The sequence below is a fragment of the Euphorbia lathyris genome, chromosome 8, assembly GCF_963576675.1.
Source record: "Euphorbia lathyris chromosome 8, ddEupLath1.1, whole genome shotgun sequence".
NCBI classification, from domain to species: domain Eukaryota; kingdom Viridiplantae; phylum Streptophyta; class Magnoliopsida; order Malpighiales; family Euphorbiaceae; genus Euphorbia; species Euphorbia lathyris.
The window spans coordinates 77,464,394-77,486,022 of NC_088917.1; the positions used below are offsets into that span (position 1 = coordinate 77,464,394).

Sequence of the window (21,629 nt, forward strand, 5' to 3'; positions counted from 1 at the left end):
ACACTTTCAACGCCCTCACTACAGCATAAAACTCTTGATCATACGTTGCCCACTTTTGCCGTGCCTCACAGAGCTTCTCACTGAAATATGCAATGGGCCTCTTTTCTTGCATCAAGACTCCACCAATCCCAATTCCACTGACATCACACTCAAATTCGAACAGTTTATCAAAATTGGGATACGCCAGCACTAGCCCTGTACTCAGCTTATCCTTGATCAGGGCTAAGCTCTCCTCTTGGGCAACCGCCCACGCGAATCCCTTTCCTTTCTTCAAACACTCTGTCAACGGGGCCACTATGGAACTGAAGTTCTTGATGAATCATCGATAAAATGTTGCTAGCCCATGAAAACTCCTGATATCCCCTACGTTCCTCAGAGTAGGCCATTCTCGGATGGCTCTTACCTTCTCCCCATCAACTTGGACCCCATCGCCACTAACCACGAATCCAAGGAAAACCAGGCTTTCCATGACGAAGTCACACTTCTTAGTGTTGGTGTATAACTGGTGTTTCCTTAATAGGTCAAACACTATCCGTAAGTGCTCCACATGCTCCACCAAGGTCTCGCTATGAATCAGGATGTCATTAAAATACACAACTACAAATTTTCCAATCACCGGGCGAAGTACCTGATTCATCAGCCTCATGAAAGTACTCTGGGCGTTAGTCATCCCAAATGGCATAACTAACCACTCATACAATCCATCTCTAGTTTTGAAGGCGGTCTTCCACTCGTCCCTAGATCGAATTCGTATCTGATGATAACCGCTCCTGAGATCAATCTTGGAGAAAACTCGGGATCTGCCAAGCTTGTCTAGCATATCATCCAGCCTTGGAATAGGGAACTTATACTTGATAGTGATCTTGTTGATAGCCCTGCTGTCCACACACATCCGCCAAGATCCATCCTTCTTGGGCGTAAGTAGGGCTGGGACGTCGCATGGACTCATACTTTCTCTAACGTATCCCATCTCAATGAGCTCTTCCACTTTCTGTGTTATGATATCATTTTCCTTTGGACTCATCTGATAATGAGGAAGGCTTGGTAAACTAGCCCCGGGCACAAGATCGATATGATGTTGGATGTCCCTCAAAGGTGGTAACCCACTCGATAGCCCTTCAGGGAACAGATCTTGATATTCGCCAAGTAGGTGGGTCACTTCATTCGGCATCTCCCTTTCGGCCCTTTGGGTGGATTCGTGATTCGCCTTAACCATTACCACATACACCATCTGGCTCTCTTCACATTCGCTGACAAATGATTTGTGTGTAGGATAGACTACTAAGGTAGACTTCTCATCGGCTTTTGGCTCTCTCAACATTAGCGTAAGGACGAACTTCACCCCATTCTTCACAAATCTGTAAGTGTTCTCTCTTCCTGTGTGGATGGCGTCATTATCGAACTGCTAGGGTCGGTCCAACAATAGGTGGCAGACATCCATATCGACCACATCACAACAGACTTCATCACTGTAATCACCAATCACAATAGGTACCCTGCATCTCTGGGTCACCCTAAGTTCTCCCACGTTTTTGATCCATCCCACCCTATAGGGGTCAGGATGCGCCTCCGCCAACAACCCGAATTTCCGAACGGCGCTACTGCTCACAATGTTCTCTTGGCTCCCACTATCTATTATCGCATTGCATCGCCCACCTTTCACAAGACAGCGGGTTCTGAATAGCCGGTGCCTCTGATCTCCCTCTATCCGGCTGGAGATTAACAAATGCCGTACCACATGAATTGCGTATCTCTCTTCATCCGCCTCGTCATCATCTTCTCCTAAGGGTTCATAAAATACTTCATCCCCTTCGTCATAGTCATCTTCATACCTCTCCACCATGTTGGCGCTCTTCCTCCTAGGACATTCGTTGGATCTATGGCTTGGCTCATTGCACCGAAAACATTTAAAAGGTGCTGGCCTTGCGTACAGATTGTTGCTCTTAGGTGGTATAGGTGCTTCCTTGTACGACCTAGTATCTCCGACAGATCCCCTTCCCACACTATTGACCTTGGCCCCACTGGCACTCGCCACCTGCTTGCCTTTGTTATAAGGCTTCATTTTATCTCTTCCTCCAGGCGTATACTCAGTAGTGGCGGATCTCCTGGATCTCCCGATTAGTTGGGATTTAGCCTTGAGGGCTAAATTCCTGGCATCTTGTACTTGAACCACCATCTGTGTGCCAATACGATCCTGGATGTTGTATCTCAACCCTTCTAGATACCTAGAGGTCTTTTGGCTTTTCGTTTCTGACAAGTTGGCCGTTGCCGAAAGTCTCAAGAACTCGGAGGTATACTCATGGACACTTCGGGTCCCTTGAGAGCATCCCCTGTAGGAGCTGTAAATATACTGCTCATAATCCGGCGGTAAGAACCGCTCCCTTAACATCGCCTTCATCCGTAGCCAAGATCGAATCGGATCTCTGCCCCATCTTCTTCTCTCTTCCCTCATCTGATCCCACCAAACTGATGCGCCACCCTTCAAGTGATACGCCACCAGCCTCACTTTCCTCTCATCAGGAATCCCAACATACTCAAAGAAACGTTCCACTTCCGATAACCAGTCTAAGAATCCCTCTATATCCAGTTCGCCTCTAAAAGATGGTAAGTCTATTTTTAGCTTAAAGGCATCATCTCTATCAAAGTTTCCTAGACCTGGGTATACTCTAGCAACCTCCACACGTCGGTTGTCAACAGGCCCAACATCCCTCATAGTTCTAACGGTATCATCATTCCCGATACCCTCAAAGTCATCACTATCACTATCAATGTTATGCACAAGGACAAAGTTGGGTCTTCTTACCTCAGGATCCCTAGGACCCATTTGTGGAAGCTGTTGTTCAGGGACTCCTTCCTTTCTCTGGGTTGATCCTCCCGCGGTTGGTCGGATTAGAGCCAGAACCTCCAGTTTGAAGTTTTCTAGGGAGGTGGCTAGCTCCAGGAACCGTTGGTCGGTTTGCCTCTGTCGCTCATGGCTGGCTTGGATCTGCTCTGCGAGGTGCTCCCTCAGCTCCTCATAACTCTGGTCACTGGTTTCCATGGAATCTTGCGGTTGTCGGGGTTGAACCATTGCCAAAAGAAGTTTCGGGTCAGGAAATGATCGGCTCTGATACCAACTGATACAGATTGAAAGCGATAAATGTAGGTTTTAATCGTAAACCAACAAAGAGGTTCTTCTCTAGCTAAACTAGAAGGAGTGAATCCCAATAACAAGGTATAAACCTTAGGTTCTCAAAGAGAATAATATTTGATTGATAAAAGTTGTTTCATCCTTACAAAATGAGGGTTTAAATACATCCTCCTAATGATAATAAAAGACAAGGACTACCCCTACTAGGGTTTCAATAAGGCTATCCATAAAAGGGTAAAATAGGTGATACGCCCCGACAATCAGTACAATGTACAGGTACGGATTGTCAGGGTTGTTGGTGAATTAATTCGGGAGGAAGTAAACCTAGAGATCCGTCCAGGGTAGATGTTGATACGCCTCCTGGTGTATTCCTAGATCCGTCCCGCTTGTATGTCCTGGGGATCCGCCCTCCTAGGTACAACCTCCGTGGGCCTGATGTTTGAGGATCCACCAAAACGCGTGTGATCAGTGATCCCAGTTAGGATGTCCGCATCATAATATGTAACAAAAAGTAATATTTATGATGTCACGGAGGAGTAATTTGTATTAATAATGTGTATTGAGCTATAATTATGAATAAAGGTACTGTTTTAATAATACATGCTAAAAACTTATTGAGACATGAATCTGATGGTATATGATAAATAATGAGTATGTGAATATAGGATTAGAAATGTCAAAATATTACATATGCATGTGAAATAATGAGTACTAGTGTTGAATGATGTTAACTCCTGCACCAAACTTCTTCAATGAATATGGGACCATTACATTTAATTCATCTTTGTCTTTTATATATATATGGCTTGATGTATATTTATATTTTTAAACTCGGCCAGTTTTACCTATTGGCATCCTGAACTTTTTAAATATTCTATCACGTATTTATAGTTGTTTTTAAAAACCTGTCACACACTTATAATTGGCATTAAAAACCTACCACACACCTAAAGTTAGCTCATTCGGACCTCTTTCATACAAAATCGATGAACTGTCATCCTTGACAGACGAGGTCGCATGCGAGTGCATAGAAAAAAGAAAAGCGTATTAGTTTGTTCTGTATGTTACCTCATATGTCAAAGATGACAGATCAATGATTTTGTATGCAAAAAGTCCGAATGAGCCAACTTTAGTGTGTAATTGGTTTTTAATGTCAACTATAGGTGTGCTAAATTTTTAAAGCTAACTATAAGTGTGTGATATGTAATTTAAAAAGTTCAGGATGCCAAACACTACAAAAAAAAAAACAGCTTTTAAGGAGGGGATATATTCTCATTAGAAGCCTAAATATCCTTACAAAAATATTTTTAATGAGAATAATTATATTTATGGGGTTTTTTATTATTGGAATTCCTTACTAAAAGTATCAACGAGAATAAAGTTTATCCTCGTTAAATACACTATATATATATATGGGTGAGATCTAGCGTGACAAGGGTTTAAGTTGTGACAAGGACCTTATTGTGTTACATAACAAAACTACGTAGTTTTGATAATAATTAAAAAGGGAAGATGGCATATTGGTAAATAAAATGAAAGTGATGATAGAGAAAATTATTTTATTTTTTTCTTTAAAATGCATTTTCTAAACTTTTCCAACCTCGTTTTTCAAAAAATTTTATACCGTTGGACTCGTCTTAATTAAACGGTCATTTTAAGATCCATGAAACTCAAGTTCCGGTGAACGGAATCCGGGTGGACGTTTTTCGGCGAGAAAAAAGATGTCCAGAAAATTCTTAAAAAATTCCAAAAAATATAAAATATTATTCTAAGAAACTTTAATTCTTGGGTCGAAGTGAGATTTCTTACGATTTAGTCCCAATAAAACTTTTTCCTTAATTTTATCCATTTTACACACTTTAACAATTTGTTGGGAATTTACCGTAAGAAATATCGCTTCGACCCAAGAATTAAAGTTTCTTAGAATAATGTTTTACATTTTCTGAAATTTTTTGAGAATTTTCTGGGCAATTTATTTCTCGTCAGAAAACGCCCACCCGGATTCCGTTCACCGGAATTTTTTTTACTTGAACTTCATGGATCTTAAAATGACCTTCTAATTTAGACGAGTTTGATAGTATCAAATTTTTCAAAAAACAAGGTTAGAAATGTCAGAAAAATGTATTTTAAAGAAGGAAAACATTTTTCTGTTGGAACAATACAAGTATTATGTTGGAACAAATGGTACACTGATTTGGAACAATATAAGTAGGACAAAAAACATGCCCAGAAAATTATCAAAAATTTTTAAAACATGTAAAACATCATTTTAAGAAACTTTAATTCTTGGCTCAAAGCGAAATTCCTTACAGTTTTGATCCAATAAATTGTTGAATCGTGTAAAATGGATAAAATTAAGGAACAAGTTTTATTGGGACTAAACCGTAAGAAATCCCACTTTGACCCAAGAATTAAAGTTTTTTAGAATAATGTTTTAAATTTTTTGAAATTTTTTGAGAATTTTCTGGGCACTTTTTGTCTCTCCAGAAAACGCTCATCCGGATTCCGTACACCGGAATTTTTTTTACTTGAACTTCAGGGACCTTAAAATGACTGTCTAATTTAGACGAGTCTAATAGTATAAAAATTTTCAAAAAACGAGGTTAGAAATGTCGGGAAAATGTATTTTAAAGAAAAGAAATAAAACATTTTTATGTTGAAACAATACAAGTATTATGTTGGAACAAATGTACACTGATTTGGAACAAATGGTACACTAATTTGCAACAATATAAATAGGATAAAAAACGTGTCAGAAAATTATCAAAAAATTCTAAAACATGTAAAACATTATTTTAAGAAACTTTAATTCTTGGCTCAAAGCGAGATTCCTTACAGTTTTTACCCAACAAATTGTTGAAGCATGTAAAATGGATAAAATTAAAGAAAAAGTTTTATTAGGACTAAACCGTAAGAAATCTCGCTTTGACCCAAGAATTAAAGTTTCTTAGAATAATGTTTTACATTTTCTGGAATTTTTTGAAAATTTTCTGGATACTTTTTTGCTCGCCGGAAAACGCTCACCCGGATTCCGTTCACCGGAACTTGAGCATCATGGATCTTAAAATGACCATTTAATTAAGACGAGTCCAACGGTATAAATTTTTTTGAAAAACGAGGTTGGAAAAGTCGGAAAAATGCATTTGAAAGAAAAAAAATAAAACAATTTTCTCTTTCCTTTTATTTACAAATTTGCCCCATCCTTTTGGTTAATTACAAAATTAGTCCTAATCACACAAAAAAAAAACTTATCAAACCATAAGAAATTTTATTCTTTTTATTTTAACTATGAGAGCCTTTTTCCTTGTCAAAAAAAAAAAACTATGAGAGCCTTTTGAATATGAGTGGCATTATGATTATTAGATATATAAGATTAGGAATATGAAATGAATCCAGACATATTCATATAAGGAATATATAATTAATGATGGCACCTTGTACATATGTAAAATGTGATTTGAATTCCATTAATTAATGATGGCATTGTGGATATATTTTTAATTTTTATAAAGGCTTAATGTATATTTACCAATGTTATCAGAATCGGATCGCACATCAAACCGAATTGGTAACTGGGTCACGAGTCACTTGGTCGGACCGAATGGCTCGGATTGGTCGAACCGGATGACGTAATAAATAAATAAATAATATTTATACATATTAAATATATATAACTAATTTAAAATTATTTTTATACATTATATATTTCCAAAATAAATTATAAACAACATTTGGTTTGTTATTTTTTTTTGTTAATTTGCGTCTTAAATATATGACGAATAAATTAAGTTCAGAATAAATTGAAATATATCAACGTATTCTATGTCATGAGATCTTTTTAAAAATATATTATAAACTCAAAACGGACAAGTAATGAATGAGAAGTTGATGCTCAAAGTGAACGACTTAAAATGGTTTGGAAGAAGATGAAGGGAAACTAAGCATTCACATCCCACATAGGAAAGAAAGTAGAAACTTAACTAGTTTATAAGTAAATGATATTTACCCGCACGACGTGGGCGACGCGGATGCCATATCGTAATAGGGTCCCTTAGCTTGACCACTTTTGCTATTGTTTTTGCTATATTAGTATTAATTTTAAATTTTTATCAGTCCACCATTGTTTTCACAGCCCGTCTAAATTTTCCCACAGCCGCCTTAAATTCTGCCCACCCCGCCCAAAATTCAAAATTTTTACCATCAATTGTAGAGACCCGGGGTCACACCGGTTCTCGACCGGACCGCCGAGTCCCGGTTCTACCCGGGTCTCTCCGGTTTTTCTATCCTTCAAAAAACCGTGCAGGCTCGGACCGGCTTCCGGTTCGACCGGTCGGACCGGCCGGTCCGGTCCGAGCCTGATAACATTGATATTTAAAGTTTTAAAGGTGTGTGATAGATTTTTAAAATCAACTATAAGTGTATGATAGATTATTTAAAAAGTTCAAAATGTCAATACACAAAACTTACCAAATTTAAGGAAGTAAATATGCTTAATCGTAGATAGAGAGTTAAAAATAAAAGAAACACACGAGAGCCTTTTATCTTTTATATATATATAAAAAAGACGAGACTCATGACATAATAATAATAGGTCCACATGAATATATAGGATTGAGTTTTATTTTTATTCTTTTTTATTTTATTTTCACTATGAGAGCCTTTTGAAATATTGAGTGCCATTATTATGATTATTAGAAACATGTGAAATGAATTTAGACATATCATAATGTAATTTGAATTCCATTGGTTGATTGATTGATTGGATTTAACCCTTATCTAAATTTCTTGAATTAATGGACCCATCACATGAAATGGATCTTTATATTATATATATATATATATATATATAAAAGAAGGAGTAAATCACACGCCATTGCACTTTGCTTTTTTCTTTTTTCTTTTAAGTATTGTGTTTGAAGTTGAAAACTTGATATAAAAATCACTTAACTTTGTACGTTTTAATATATGTATCCATTCAACGTTTCAAAATAATCGTTGACAACATTAAAATAAAAAATTCTAAAAATTAATATATTCTAAGCAACTTTAATTCTTAAAAATTTACATTTTGAAGTCATTCATGTATTATTTGGTTAGGAGAGAGTGTGATTTTTTTAGAGAGACAAAGCTCCAAAAAATGGTGAATTTGGATTTTTGAATATTTTTATTTTGAGATCGTTAACGGTGTTATTGTGAGGAGTTAGTTAAAGTGTTAAAAATCGTAAAGTTGGGTGACTTATGTTAAGTTTTGAAGTTTAGTGGTTACACCGTTAAGAAAAAATCAAAATTCAGTGGTCATGAATGTAATTTACCCTTATATATTAGGGTAATGTAAAAAAAGTAAAAAAATTTGTCCAAACGGAAACTGATGTTTTCGTTTGCGACTAGGATATGGTTGAGGTTTTTCATTTTACTAAAAACAATGATCTTAAAATTAAAATGAACCTTGAAAGCTTCAAAATTGAAATATTCAAATACTTAATTATATTCTAAACAATTTTAATCATCCAGCTTTTTAATTTTGAACTTATTTATGTATTTTTTGGTGCGGGGAAGAAAAGTTAATGTTTTAGAGAGACAAAGTTTCAAAAATATTAATTTTAGAAAATGAAAAATTACCAATTTTAATCTTAAAATTTTCTCAGTTATTTTTATAGTGTCAAACAGTTAACGAATTTTTTTTATTGCTTTATCCCGTATATTATATTGTAAAATTGATAATAAAATACTTTGCTATACAATGACTTTATTAAAAAGATTATACGATACTGAAATGAGTTGGCAGAAAAACACAGATCAGCCGTCCGCTCCAAAAGAAGTGAATTATTGGCAATAGAAAACTTGGTTGTTTGTGAGAAAAGTTAAGAGAACATTAAAACAAATTTCAAAATCATAATTATTTATTTTTAGTTTCAAAATGTGATTTGAAATTCCAATCCATCGATTGATGTACATACACACCAAACTTCTTCAATGAATATCTATGGAACCCATTATTACATTTCATGCATTTTATCTTTTTTATATGGCTTAATACAAAATTTATGGAAAAAAAAAAAAAAAAAGCATAATGAGACCCCTGATCTTTCATTGTTTGATGGATTAAGCTTTCGATTTTTCATTTAGATACATTAAGCCCTCGATCTTTCACTTAAATACATTGAGCTCTTGATCTTTCATATATGGGTGTATTAGGTCATTCCATAAATCAATTCACATATGAATGTATTAAGGATTGTTTGGTTCAACTAGGAGTGTTCAACGACCAGTTCGGTCTGAAAACCGAACCGAACCGAAGTAACCGAATAACACCTAAAATAAAAATGGACCTAACTGGTTTTCTCTAGACACTACAGCAACAACAAACAGCTTACTACAACCGCAAACAGCTAACAGCAACAACAACATCTATTAGTTAACAGTTGAACCTAGGGGTGTTCAAAAACCAAACCGGGCCGAAATAACCGACCGAACCGATGAATTTCGGTTTTTCAATTTGATTTTTCAGTCTATTAGGTTTGGTTTCGATCTTAAATATTATATCGGTAATATCGGTCAGTTGGGTATTTATGATAAAATAACCGAATTAATCAAACCGACCGAATTTAAGATTCATTAAATTTAGTAATCATTATTAGCTATATTAATTATCTGATTTTTTTTGAAGCAATTATCTGATTATTAAGATTTTTAAGGTAAACAACTGTTCAATTATACTGTTGTACTAAAACAATTAATATTTTATGATAATATTACAATATTAATTATCTTACTAGTTTAGTTATCAATTATCAATAATTTAGTTATCTATTAACCCTTTCAAAAAAAAAAGCTATCTATTATCAATTATAATAGGATATTATCAATTTACCATAATTATTTAAAAAACATACTGTAAGTAATTACCTTTAAATGTTTAATAATATTCATGAATTTAGTTAGTAGTATAAGTGGTTATTTAGTTTAGGATCATGAAATTTTAATGTACATAGTTTAAATATAATATAAACTAATAATTAATTAATAATTTATTTTATAAATGATGAAACCGAATACCAAACTGAACCAAACCGATTCGGTTCGGTTTGTTAATATAAATCGGTTAGGTTCGTTTTTATTTTAGGTGTTATTCGGTATTCGGTTGTTTCGGTTCGGTTCGGTTTTCTGACCGAACCGATCGTTGAACACTTCTAGTTGAACCAAACAAGCTCTTAATACACTTATATGTGAATTGATTTATGGAAGGGCCTAATACACCCATATATAAAAGATCAAGTGTGTCTAAATGAAAGATCGAGGGTTAATGCGCCAAACAATGAAAGATCATGGGCTCAATGTGTCTAAATTAAAGATCAATGGCTTAATACACCAAACAATGAAAGATCAGGAGGCTCATGATGCTTTTTGCCAAAATTTATTAGCCAAACAACTTTTAAGGTGTCTCAATGGTTATGCATAAAATATTCAGGTGGCTTTCTCAATTTGCTTTTGATCTTAGTCATTTTATTTTCTTAAGATGAGTGTAATACATCTTTTATATTTAACTTAATTTTTTTTACATTTGAGTTATTAATTGATTACATTTTAGACAAGTTCAGGAACTAACTGATTGTTTTATGCAAGTTGAAAGAGCTATCAAAACACTTTAAAAGTTCAGAAGGTCAATCAAGAAGTTTGTACAAGTTCAGAGACAAATAATGTTTTTTTTTTTTTATAAAACGATACTTGCATTAAGGAGAAAAAGCAACACAATTATTCCGAATACAATCAGAAATACACAATGGAAAATCTTCAATAAAGACTTCCAAATGAGAAAAAGAGCATGCTCAAGCGGCTAAATTATGCGCTACACTATTCGTTTGTCGTCTCTCATGTACGAACTCAATTGATCTGAAATCACGTGTCAATTAAAATATATCACCAACAGTAACCCCCAACCAGTTTGACAGTTGTTGTTGACTGCCTATGTTCGGGGGGACAGAGAGGCACAAAGGCAGCAGACAGCAGAGGCCTACTGAGCAGGCAAGACAACATATTAGAGCTGCTGAAGAGGAACACGCGACTCGTGAGGAGCATGTGGATGATATCTACATTCATATGGACATGGATGAGACTGACATGCATAACTCGGATCATGAGGCAGCCGATAAGATCCCACTTCGTCAGGTGAAGAAGGGGAGAGTCAGTCATTTTGTTACTGCAGAGTCGTCAGCTGGTAAATAATTTACATTCTTGTTTTATTTTGTTATAGTTTACCTCAGTTATTATTATAACATTGTAATCATTTATATGTTATATGTGTAATAAAATTTCAAGGAGCAACAAACGCTCTAGAGATGCTGAGGATGATGCGTGGCTCGTGATGGAGCAGGTGCCCGACAGTCTTGTCAATAGTAGCATGATTAACAGCTTTTATGCACACGTTACCGCTGGGATATGCAGAGGGCAGATGATGAGCCTCCTCAAGTGCCATATTGGACTGGCCGGTTGTAAAATTGGTCAAACGGTACATGCATGCCACCCGACCAGTCTAGTAGATGATAAACGCTTTTATCATCTACTAAACCCCTCAGGTCGATTGTCTGTACCATCTAGCTAATTTTTTACAATCGACCGATCTAATAAGGCACTTGAGGAGGCTCCTCATCTGCTCTCTCTATATACTAGCGGTAACGTGCCCATTAAAGCTGGGAATCATGCTACCATCTACTAGACTGTCGGGCACCTCCGTAATGAGCAACGCATCATTGTTAACATCCCTAGAGCGTTTGTTGCTCCCTAAAATTATATTACATATATACATGTAAACGATTGCAACGTTATAATAATAGCTAATGTAAACTAATAACAAAATAAAACAAGAATGTAAATTATTTATCGGCTGACGACTCTCCAGTAACCCCCCTTCGTAACCTGACGACATCATCCACATGCTCCTCACAAGCTATGTGCTCCTTCTTAGTAGCTCTAATGTGTTATCTCGGATGCTTAGTAGACCTCTGCTTCCTCTGTGCCTCTCTTCCCGTCTGCTGCCTCTGTGCCTCTCTGACCATCTGCCATTTGGGTAGGCAGTTGGGAAATTCGCATGCGCAGAAGGCATGCGGTCCGATTTTTCCCCTACCAAAGGGCATGGGGAAAACCGGACCGCCTGCCTTTTGGGAAGACGATTTTAACTTATGTCTCCCATTTGGGAGACGTTTTTTTTTTGAAGCAAAAAATTGAAAAAAAAAACGTAGCATGAGAGTAATCAATCATTTTCCTTTATCCGGCATCATTCCTGACATGATTTTCGTCCCAAAAGGTGATTTTGAGAGGGATTATGAAAGAGAGAATGAGAGGTTTGAGAAATTTCTATGAAAAGGACAAAATTGTCCAATGGGTGGTGGTAACTAATAATTAGGAGGTGGTAAATAGCAACATCCTAATTTAATGGTTAATCTGTTTTCTAACAACTCTAATGAAATTTTAAATATAGCTTAATGGTTAAAGACTTAACTGAATTCCTCACAAGAGTTCATATATTTAAATTGAGCACTTCTCTTATTTTTACTCTCTCAACTTCAAAATAATTATTACATTTGACGAAATTTTTTTATTTCATATTATTTGTCAGTTTTAATTTTCAAGACTCAATTTTTATCTTAATTAATAAGTAACAGATATTTTATTTTTTTATAGATTTATTGTAAACCAATCATTTGTTTGGTAAGTGAAATTTGGTTAGATGAAGTGAAATAATAAATATAACAATTATGCTCTAACTTTTGGTCATACTATAGAAAAGTCATAAAAAGGTTCATTTATAACAAGAATGGCACTAAACTTAGTTAAACTTGATATCAATCTGGCCAAAAGCCATTATAATTCGTGGCCAGAAACAAGGGAGTCAATGCGGGTCCTTGATTGATATTCCTTTTTTTTTTTTTTTGTTGATTGGATTAACGATATGAAGTTTATTGATTTGGGTTTAAGTGTCTGTGCTTCACTTGGTACATAAGCTCTACTCTTCGGATCAGAGTTGTTTGCAGACTTGATTTAACCCTCTACAATGATATTTATGGTTATATCAGCGATAGCGTTAACTCGAAGCTTTCTGGCTGGTGTGCTAATTGTCTTTCTTTTGCCGGAAGAACTACTCTTGTGTAAGCGGTTACATCTTCTATTCCTACTTACACTATGGAGACGACAACCATCCCCTTGAGCATTTGCAAGAAGCTTGATAGCTTGAATCGACTTTTTTCTCTAGGGCAATGCGTTAAAAATAAATTTTTAATAAATTGAATTTGCTTAATTTTTTGGAAAAATTACAAAAATAGGTAAAATGGGAGACAGACGCGCGTAAATATTGAGGGTATTATGGGAAAGTTACACAAAAACATTCTAGATATGTAGTAGGTTGAGTAAATGAGTTAAATATGTAAATGGACCTCCCATTTGACATAGTTTTTTAATTTACCCTAATTTTTTTCCATAAATATATGTGTTATCATTTTAGTGGTCCGGAACCAATTTTTATGTAACAATTATTCAAAATTAAGTTAGATTTGAACTACAAAAGTACGATTCAATCGCTTTAAATAAACATTGAGAAATTTATCAATTATCATATATTAATTAAGTTGAATTTTGTAATTAAATACAAACTCAATGAGCTAATTAACCACTTTAAACCTTAATTTATCGGAAAGATAATGGTAGTTCCAACGATCGGGGCTACGAAAATCATCCATGTTAAAAGTGGTTCCAAAGGTTGTAAAAGACGCTAGGCGCTAATCGGACGGACATGACCCTTATTGATTAATCGGATTTGCATTTTTTGTATTTATTTATTTTTTATTATATAAATAAAATTAATATATGAATTATACTATGTAAAAATAAAAAAAAATAAAAAATTTAGGATAGAAAAATATACATATTTTAATATTATTTACGTTAATGTCCTTAAAAAAATAACAAATAGATCAATAAAATAAAATTAATATTCTTAAAAATACATATGAGTTTTTTTTTTAGTTTTTTTGGTTATTTAATATTTTTTTTCAAATTAAAAAAAAATTGAAATAAAATTTAAGAGCCAATTTTTCAAAAAAGCGGTCTGGACCGCTTGGGAGCTGCCTAGGACCGTCTGAGACCGCTTAGAAGGCCAAACATCAGTCAACCGATTTATACCGTCCGATTAGTGGAAATCTGGACAGTGTTCTAAAAATTACCGTCATAATAAATTTGGACTTTTTCATACACAAATTCAAGAAGAAAAAAAATTCCTTACAAGTTGAAGAATAGAACCTATATAAAATAGAGGTTGTCGGACTTCCCAACCAGGTTGGTACTCCTAACGAACTCCCCTAAAACACTCAGATCTAATTTTATTAATAGGCAATGGAGAAAAAGACAAAGTAGTTAAGTATACAATTTCAAAATGTGCTAAACAAAATCAAAATTGTTCTAAACCACTAAAGAGTTGTCTCTATGTAAATAGATGGACTCTACAAAAAAAAAAAAAAATTTGAGATAATCAAATACAACACCTTGGCTCTACGAAAAATAGTTAACTGATATTGGCTTCACTCTGCATCGGGATCCTACATGGTGGCCTCGGGGTAATGCTTGCTTTTTTAATGCCGTGAATGGAGTTATTGCGGACAGCTTGTGGAAGGTTATTTGGTCGCTGAAAGTTACAGAGAGAATCTACATGGTGGCGGAGCCAGAAATTTATATATACGGGGCTAATTCAGAGTTAGATTTATAGAGTTGTAAGAAATTTATTCAGAGAACTTTAGAAAATAGAATTCGCTCCATTAATAATATTAAAAGCTGATTCTTACAATCAAAACAAAGCCTTTAATTAGCAAAACCTTAAAGCAGAATCCTAAACGGAAAAAGAAAACCGAATGCTAAGCCGAAAAGGAAAGACAAAAAAAAAGAAAATACGAAAATAAAGCTAAAACAGAAAATTGCGTTTCTGAAGGCCTAAACAATGGAATTTGACAAAAAAAAAAGGCACATAGTTCATGAACAAAGCCGATGACTTGATTTTTGATCCGTTTCCAATGAAAATAAAATCTGAAAACGTCAAAATCCGAAGCCTCAAAATTGGTAGAAATTATTAATTTTCTATTGCATCAAATCTTTCCATAAACTTGCAAACATGCTCTTTCAACTGCATCAATAAATACAACAAACTCAAAAGGAGTTACTGATTACCTTATAAAGGCCTTCAAATGACATCCTTGGAAGTAAAAGTTGAAGATCTATCGCCACTGCACATGTGAAAAGTAAAAATGAATAATCATATCCACAGGAAAATCATCCAATCTCTTTCGGACACAAGTTTCGATCATCCTGGGAACATACCTTTTCGAGGAATAGTGCTTGGATGGTGTTATTAAGACTGCCTTCCCATTCCCATTCAAACTCGCGACTTCCTGTTTTAACATTGTTTAGGTTTGGTGTGATTGGGACTTTCTCAGCAAAATTGTTCATGTTGGGACATTCAATAACCACTACTTCTACCAAAGATGGGAAGTAGAAACCATAACTTCCTGAACAAAAGCTTGTGAGGCATGGCAAATCTTCAAGTTCCAAATGTTCTAGTTGACTGAAACAAATCTCATATTCCGCTTCGTCAGACACAATCGCTACAATTTCTTGCATCATTTTGCAATCCTTCACTTTCATTCTTCTGAGCTGCACAAGACTTCTAGCTGTTGAGGGAGTTATAAGATTTATCAACCCATCACATTTTGACACTTGTAAATTTGTCAAATTTTGAAATGACACCAAGGGAGGCACTAGAATTTTCAATCTGCTGCATTCAAATGCTTCTAAATCTTCCAAATTCTGTAACACTGGGACTAGTTGGGAATCATCACGGACCAAATGCTTGAGATTTGGCAGCTTTGAGAGCATTAATTTTGTTAACAATGCAAGTGACTCGGGATGTTCATTGTTGAGAATGCTCAATTCATCAAGGTTTATTTCTTCCATTGCAGCATCACTCAGAGTAAGCTTCTCCAGTTTGGGTAATTTTTGAAGCAAATTAGGTGGTAAAATTGCATATTCACCTTCGAAGCCACTTAACTCAATGAGCTTCAGTCTAGATAGGAATTCCAGTTGATTGTTGTCATTCAATTTGCCCTTCAAGTTGTTCCATTCTACTTTCAACTCTTCCAATCTTGGAACAGCAATCTGAGGAAACAAAATAAAAAATATACCATGGAAAATGAAAAGAATATGAACATCATAATTGAAAAAGAAATACACAAACTGGATTATCGAAACATATATAATTACATTTGTGTTTTACCAAATGAGTTGAAAGTTAAAATATCAGATTATAACAAAAATGCTATAAGAAAACTGACCATATTGCCCAAAAAAGCAACGGTTAAATCAGGAACTTTGACACTGATCTTCTTTTCCTTGTCTTCAACAATCATACATGAATCTTGTTCCTTGGAAAATGTTGAAGCAAATAATTTCATATTTGGACATTCAACTACTTCAATAATTTTCAAGGATGGACATTCTAGGAATCCGCTTGTGGAATAAAAACTTGACAAGTTAGTCAAACACAGGAGATTCATGGTCTATAATGATGGAAAAATTGTTTGACATTCCTGCGTCGTACTTTCCTCAGTTTCCAAAATGATATGTTCCACCAAACTGCAATTTTTCACTTCCACATGTTGAATGTTTGGAAGAGTCACAGCCATAGAGAGACTTAATATATAAGTCAAGTTTCCACAGTTATGAACTTTCAGCAATTGGAGATTATTAAAACTCAAAATGTGTTGGATATCTCTGCTCCACACATGTGTCAAACTAGGCAGATCAAATAACTGCAGTTCATTTAAATTCTTCACGTTTCTGATTCTGCCTTGGTAAACATTTATCCCTTCCAAATCAAACACTTGTTCCACCAAATCACATTTTTCTACAATCAACACTTTTAACTTATCTAAATACTGAAGTAGATGAGAAGGTATGGCATTTGAGAATAGTGCACAATCATCCACAACCAATCTTTCCAATGAGTTAAGGCACTTGAACTGAAATTGGTCACCCCATTTTTCTTTCAGCATGGGAAATATGGAGAGTTTGACATCTTTAAATTCTTGAAATCCAACCTAACAGTGAAAAAAAATGCATTGCTAGTGAATGAACACATAAATTAATCGATATAGAGTTATAAGCAAAATATAAAAAGTAGAAGTTAGAAGCAATAGTTTCTAACAAATACTTACCATGGTCTTGTACAAATGTTCGATAGTGGTGTTGAGGTCACCTTCCCAATATTCTTCTCCAAAATTGATCCAATAATTGCTTTGATAATATACATCATTCAGCATTGGTGCAAATATGATTCCAGGACAAAAAATTCTCAAGTTGATGCAGCTGTGTAGCTTAACTTGTAAAATCCTAAGGAGAAGACTTGAAGGCCCTGCAAATCAATAAGCTCCAATGTTTCCATATTGGTGAAAACAATTTCATCTGTTCCATCTCCTACTATTTCCATCAAACTGTTGCAAGATTCTACCCTTAATCTCTTAAGTTGCACCATACTTGTCGCAACCGATGATGTCATCAAACTCATCAATTGATTACATCCATATACTTCAAGAGTTGTCAGATTTTTCAAGGATGCAGAGAATGATGCCAAATTAATCAAATTTCCACAATCACTTACTTTTAGAGTTTCCAGAGATTGAAATAATGAGGCATGCAATTCAGAATTTTTCCACCATATTTGCTTCATATCATAAAGATTGTATAGCCTTAAAGCTCTTACTAGTGGCAGCGTCATGGCTTCTTTCAAGTTACTGCTGAGTTCTTCAAATTTAAATAGCTCATTAAGAGAAGAATCACATATATGAAGTGTTTCGAGATTGGGTGATCTTGAAAGGAAATGAAGAAGAGGAACATGTGATTTGGTTGTGGCAGAGTAACATCCCAACTCAAGCTTTTTTACTTTAGAAAAGAAGTTTCTGTGCAATTCAATTTGCATGAGTGCTGTGATAGACTTGATGTCTAGAACCAACTCTTCAAAATTGGGAAGAACCTACAAAGTACAAACCATCAGACTTACTGGTTAAGATAGAATTTTGTGTTAACAAAAATCTCATCATTAGATGTGACCTGTACTGCTTTAAGTAGCAAAGAATATATGGCTCCTATTTCTACATCTCTCTATATAAAAGAGTTATATGTATTCGAAAAATATAAAAATGAATGAAAATGTTGAATTGCTAAAAACTCTTGTTATCTACTTCTTTCTGCTTAATTTTTTCCTGTTTTACTTCACTAAAGAGTCAACACAAATTAATTTCACCAACTGATTATGATGTTACAGTGTTTAGATTGGGATTGCTTCATATAAGAAACATTTTTAATATTTTTCATTTAATCTAAGATCATTTTATTTCCAATGAGATTTTTCTTCCTTAGAGATTATTATGTAATTTTGCAGTCTATTAAATTTGGTCTGTTGTAGGTCACACAGCAATCTCACAGATCAAGTATGATCATATTTGTCTGTATAATATATAATCATTATCATATAATTAAAATGCATTAACTATTGTGATTATAGATTTAATACTGACCTTATAGCTGGCATGAATATTTTCTTCCTTGCCTGTGTATCTTCCCTTTCCAATGTTGAAATGAATGCTTTGATTCTTGGACACTCTCTTATGCTAATCTTCTTCAATGATGGACATTCTAAATCACCTGTTCCTGAAAAAAAAAACATGAAAACTTTGATAAACTTTTCAGAATATAAGAGATTCCATTCCAATGAACAAAATATCACTTTACCTGTTTCATCTTCTACTTCCTCTTCCTTCATTATTGTTTCCATCATTTTACAATTCCTCAGTTCTATGCTTTGCAGTTGAAAGAGGCACATGGACCAAGTAAATGCATATTTCAACCTGCTGCAGTTCTCTATTTTCAGCACAGTCAATTTATTGAAGTCCAAAACATGCCTAGAAACCTTGTTGCATAATTGGGTCAACAGGGGTAGATTAATCAACTCCAATTCATTTAGTTGTGGGAGCAGCCAAACATGTCCATCTTCAGCAGATAGCCCTTCCAAGTCGAAAACCACCTGAACTGACTCACAGTCTCTCACAATAATCTTTCTCAACCTTTTCAAGAATTGTAGTTGATTGGCTAATATAGCTTTTGAGGCAATTGCATCTTTCACCACTTCCAACGACTCTAAATTTCGGAAGGGTTGCCCTCCTTCTAAATGTCCACCAACCTTTCAATCCCAAGGGATAGGATTACTAAAAATAGTAATATTAATAAGAAAGTGAAAGAACAAGTACAGAAAGCATTATTACCCATTGTGTTAGTTGACATGCTACTGTGGCATTAAGGCTTCCTTCCCACTCTTGTTCTTTGTCAAATAGCATAATTCCCTGTAGTTTTGGTGTTCTTAAGATTCCTCTGCAAAAAATCTTCATTCTACAGCACATCTTGATTGTTACTTGCTCTAACAATGGGAAACTGAAGATGTAATTCCCAGAGCCAAAACCGTTGAGTCTACCTAACTCAGTAAGTTCCAAACCCCTACAGTATATCCTTACTATTTAAGTTACTCCTTATGCGGCTAAGAAGAAGAAGCAGAAGGAGGTCCGATTTGGGAGAACGGCGGAATTAAGCGGTGAAATCGGAACAGTGGAATCCGCCATGGTCTTATTTGAGTGTTCTAAATTTGTGGTTGTTTTAAGATGAATAAGAAATTAATGGGTTATGGGGTTCATCCTGCCAAAAACCTATTCAACTTTTTTATTATATGGGTTGAATGACTCAATTTCTTTATGACCCAACTCATAAAAGGGTCAATCCTAACCTATTAAATGTGGGTTAAATGGGTCAATAAATGGGTTATGACCTATTTTGATACCTCTAATCATGATATGTATTAGGAAAATTTTATTTTTGGTGCAAACTATATGTAAATGAAGATGCATTCATCACGTCCATTGTGTGGAAATTTGGACACAAAGTTCTCCATTTCATTTCATAACATTCTTGTATCTTCAATTCTGTGAGAGACGGGAATTCAATTGGATATCCACAGCCGAACCTTTTCAAATTTGGAAGCTCTTAAAGTGAAAAGATAGTTGAGTTTGGAAAACATAATCTTATGTATATGATCCTTTCTTTTTCTGTTCTGTTTCGTCAGCTTAAGGGAGCACAAGTTAGGGAACTCTATCACTTGTTCACTTGATTTTTTTTTTTATAAGTTTAGACAAATTGAAATGCATATCACTTTAAGCAAGTGCATGGGGTAAATGGTTCATTGAAACAAGTTCAAGGGCAATAAGTCAATTTAAACAAATCCTAGTGGCAAATGGGTTATTTGAAGCAAGTTGAGGGAGAGCTAAAAAGTCATTTTGTAAGTTTAGGGGTCAATCAAACTTTTGAGACAACTTCAGAGACTCTTGATGTATTAAGCCAATTTTGTAATACAGTTTCGGCCTACAATTTTTTTTTTTTTTGCATAGTACTATTCGATTCGAGGGCGAGCCTTGGCGCAACGGTAAAACGTTGTTGCCGTGTGACCAGAGGTCACGGGTTCGAGTCTTAGGAGCGGCCTCTTACCAATTAAATTGGCAAGGGAAGGCTTGCCCCCAATACACCCTTGTGGTGGGACCCCTCCCCGGACCCTCGCTCAGCGGGGACGCGTAATGCGACCGGGCCGCCCTTTATAGTACTATTCGATTCATGTCACCAATACTTTCCACTAAATACATTCTTCAAACACAAGCATTGCATAGCCTTCACTAAATACTCTTGATGTAATATAATTCCTCTTAGCATGCATAAACAAGGCAATATATTAAGCATTTGCATAGCCTTCCTCAATTCTAGATGAATTACTAGAAGCCCAACAAAAAAAAAAAAATCTACCAAAAATAACACATTTTCATCATTTGAATATAAGATCAGCAAACTCGATGAAAACGCATATCTATGACCAACAAACTTACTGCAATAGCACAAACCATTTTCTTCCTATTTTCGAGTCGTCGCCATTTAATGTTCTTTTTCCCTTTGCGGACTTTGAAGAACCAGAAGGCATTGGCTTTGCAGGACTGCAAGAAATGTTGGTATGTACCTTTTTCACCTGTTGAGGGAAACTAAAAGAAGAGCTGGCTTCTGAGTTTTTTATCTTTTGCCTTTACAATAAACACTCCCACGTAACAGATATGTATCTCCAAATGTTCAAGTTTCGGAAGGCCAAGAAGCAATGAATTCTGGGAACACATACGAGGGTAGATTTAAGGGATGTTTGGTTGCTTCTTTTCAAAATGTTCAAGTTTCGGAAGTCTCTCCCTTCTTCAAAATGTCCACCAACCTTAATTTCAATACCAAGATATAGCATTATTACATAAAAGGGTGAAAAAATTATTACTAATTAAGTGAATCAGAGTTACATACCCATTTCCTCCCCACTGTAGTTTTGGTGTGCTCAACTCTC

The 21,629-nt window shown here is 35.1% G+C and overlaps 2 protein-coding genes across 8 annotated transcripts in view; both read right to left on the minus strand.

Annotated features, from left to right (window-relative positions):
- LOC136202108 (uncharacterized) overlaps positions 1-21,629 on the minus strand; it is a 65,990-nt gene that overhangs the window by 25,946 nt on the left and 18,415 nt on the right. The gene's annotated exons all lie outside the window — the stretch shown is intronic.
- On the minus strand, positions 14,514-21,462 carry LOC136202111 (uncharacterized). Of its 4 annotated transcripts, none has more exons than XM_065992587.1 (8): positions 19,483-21,462; positions 18,953-19,400; positions 18,739-18,871; positions 17,380-18,194; positions 16,498-17,262; positions 15,488-16,321; positions 15,338-15,393; positions 14,514-14,821 (listed from the first exon to the last, which is right to left on the minus strand). In XM_065992587.1, the coding sequence occupies exons 5-7, from the start codon at positions 16,717-16,719 to the stop codon at positions 15,385-15,387; spliced, it is 1,065 nt and encodes a 354-aa protein (XP_065848659.1). In that variant the 5' UTR covers positions 16,720-17,262; positions 17,380-18,194; positions 18,739-18,871; positions 18,953-19,400; positions 19,483-21,462; the 3' UTR covers positions 14,514-14,821; positions 15,338-15,384. The 4 variants fall into 4 exon arrangements, 3 of the variants coding, with proteins under 3 accessions (XP_065848659.1, XP_065848661.1, XP_065848658.1); XM_065992589.1 differs by having other exon boundaries at positions 14,514-14,859; XM_065992586.1 differs by having other exon boundaries at positions 14,514-15,393.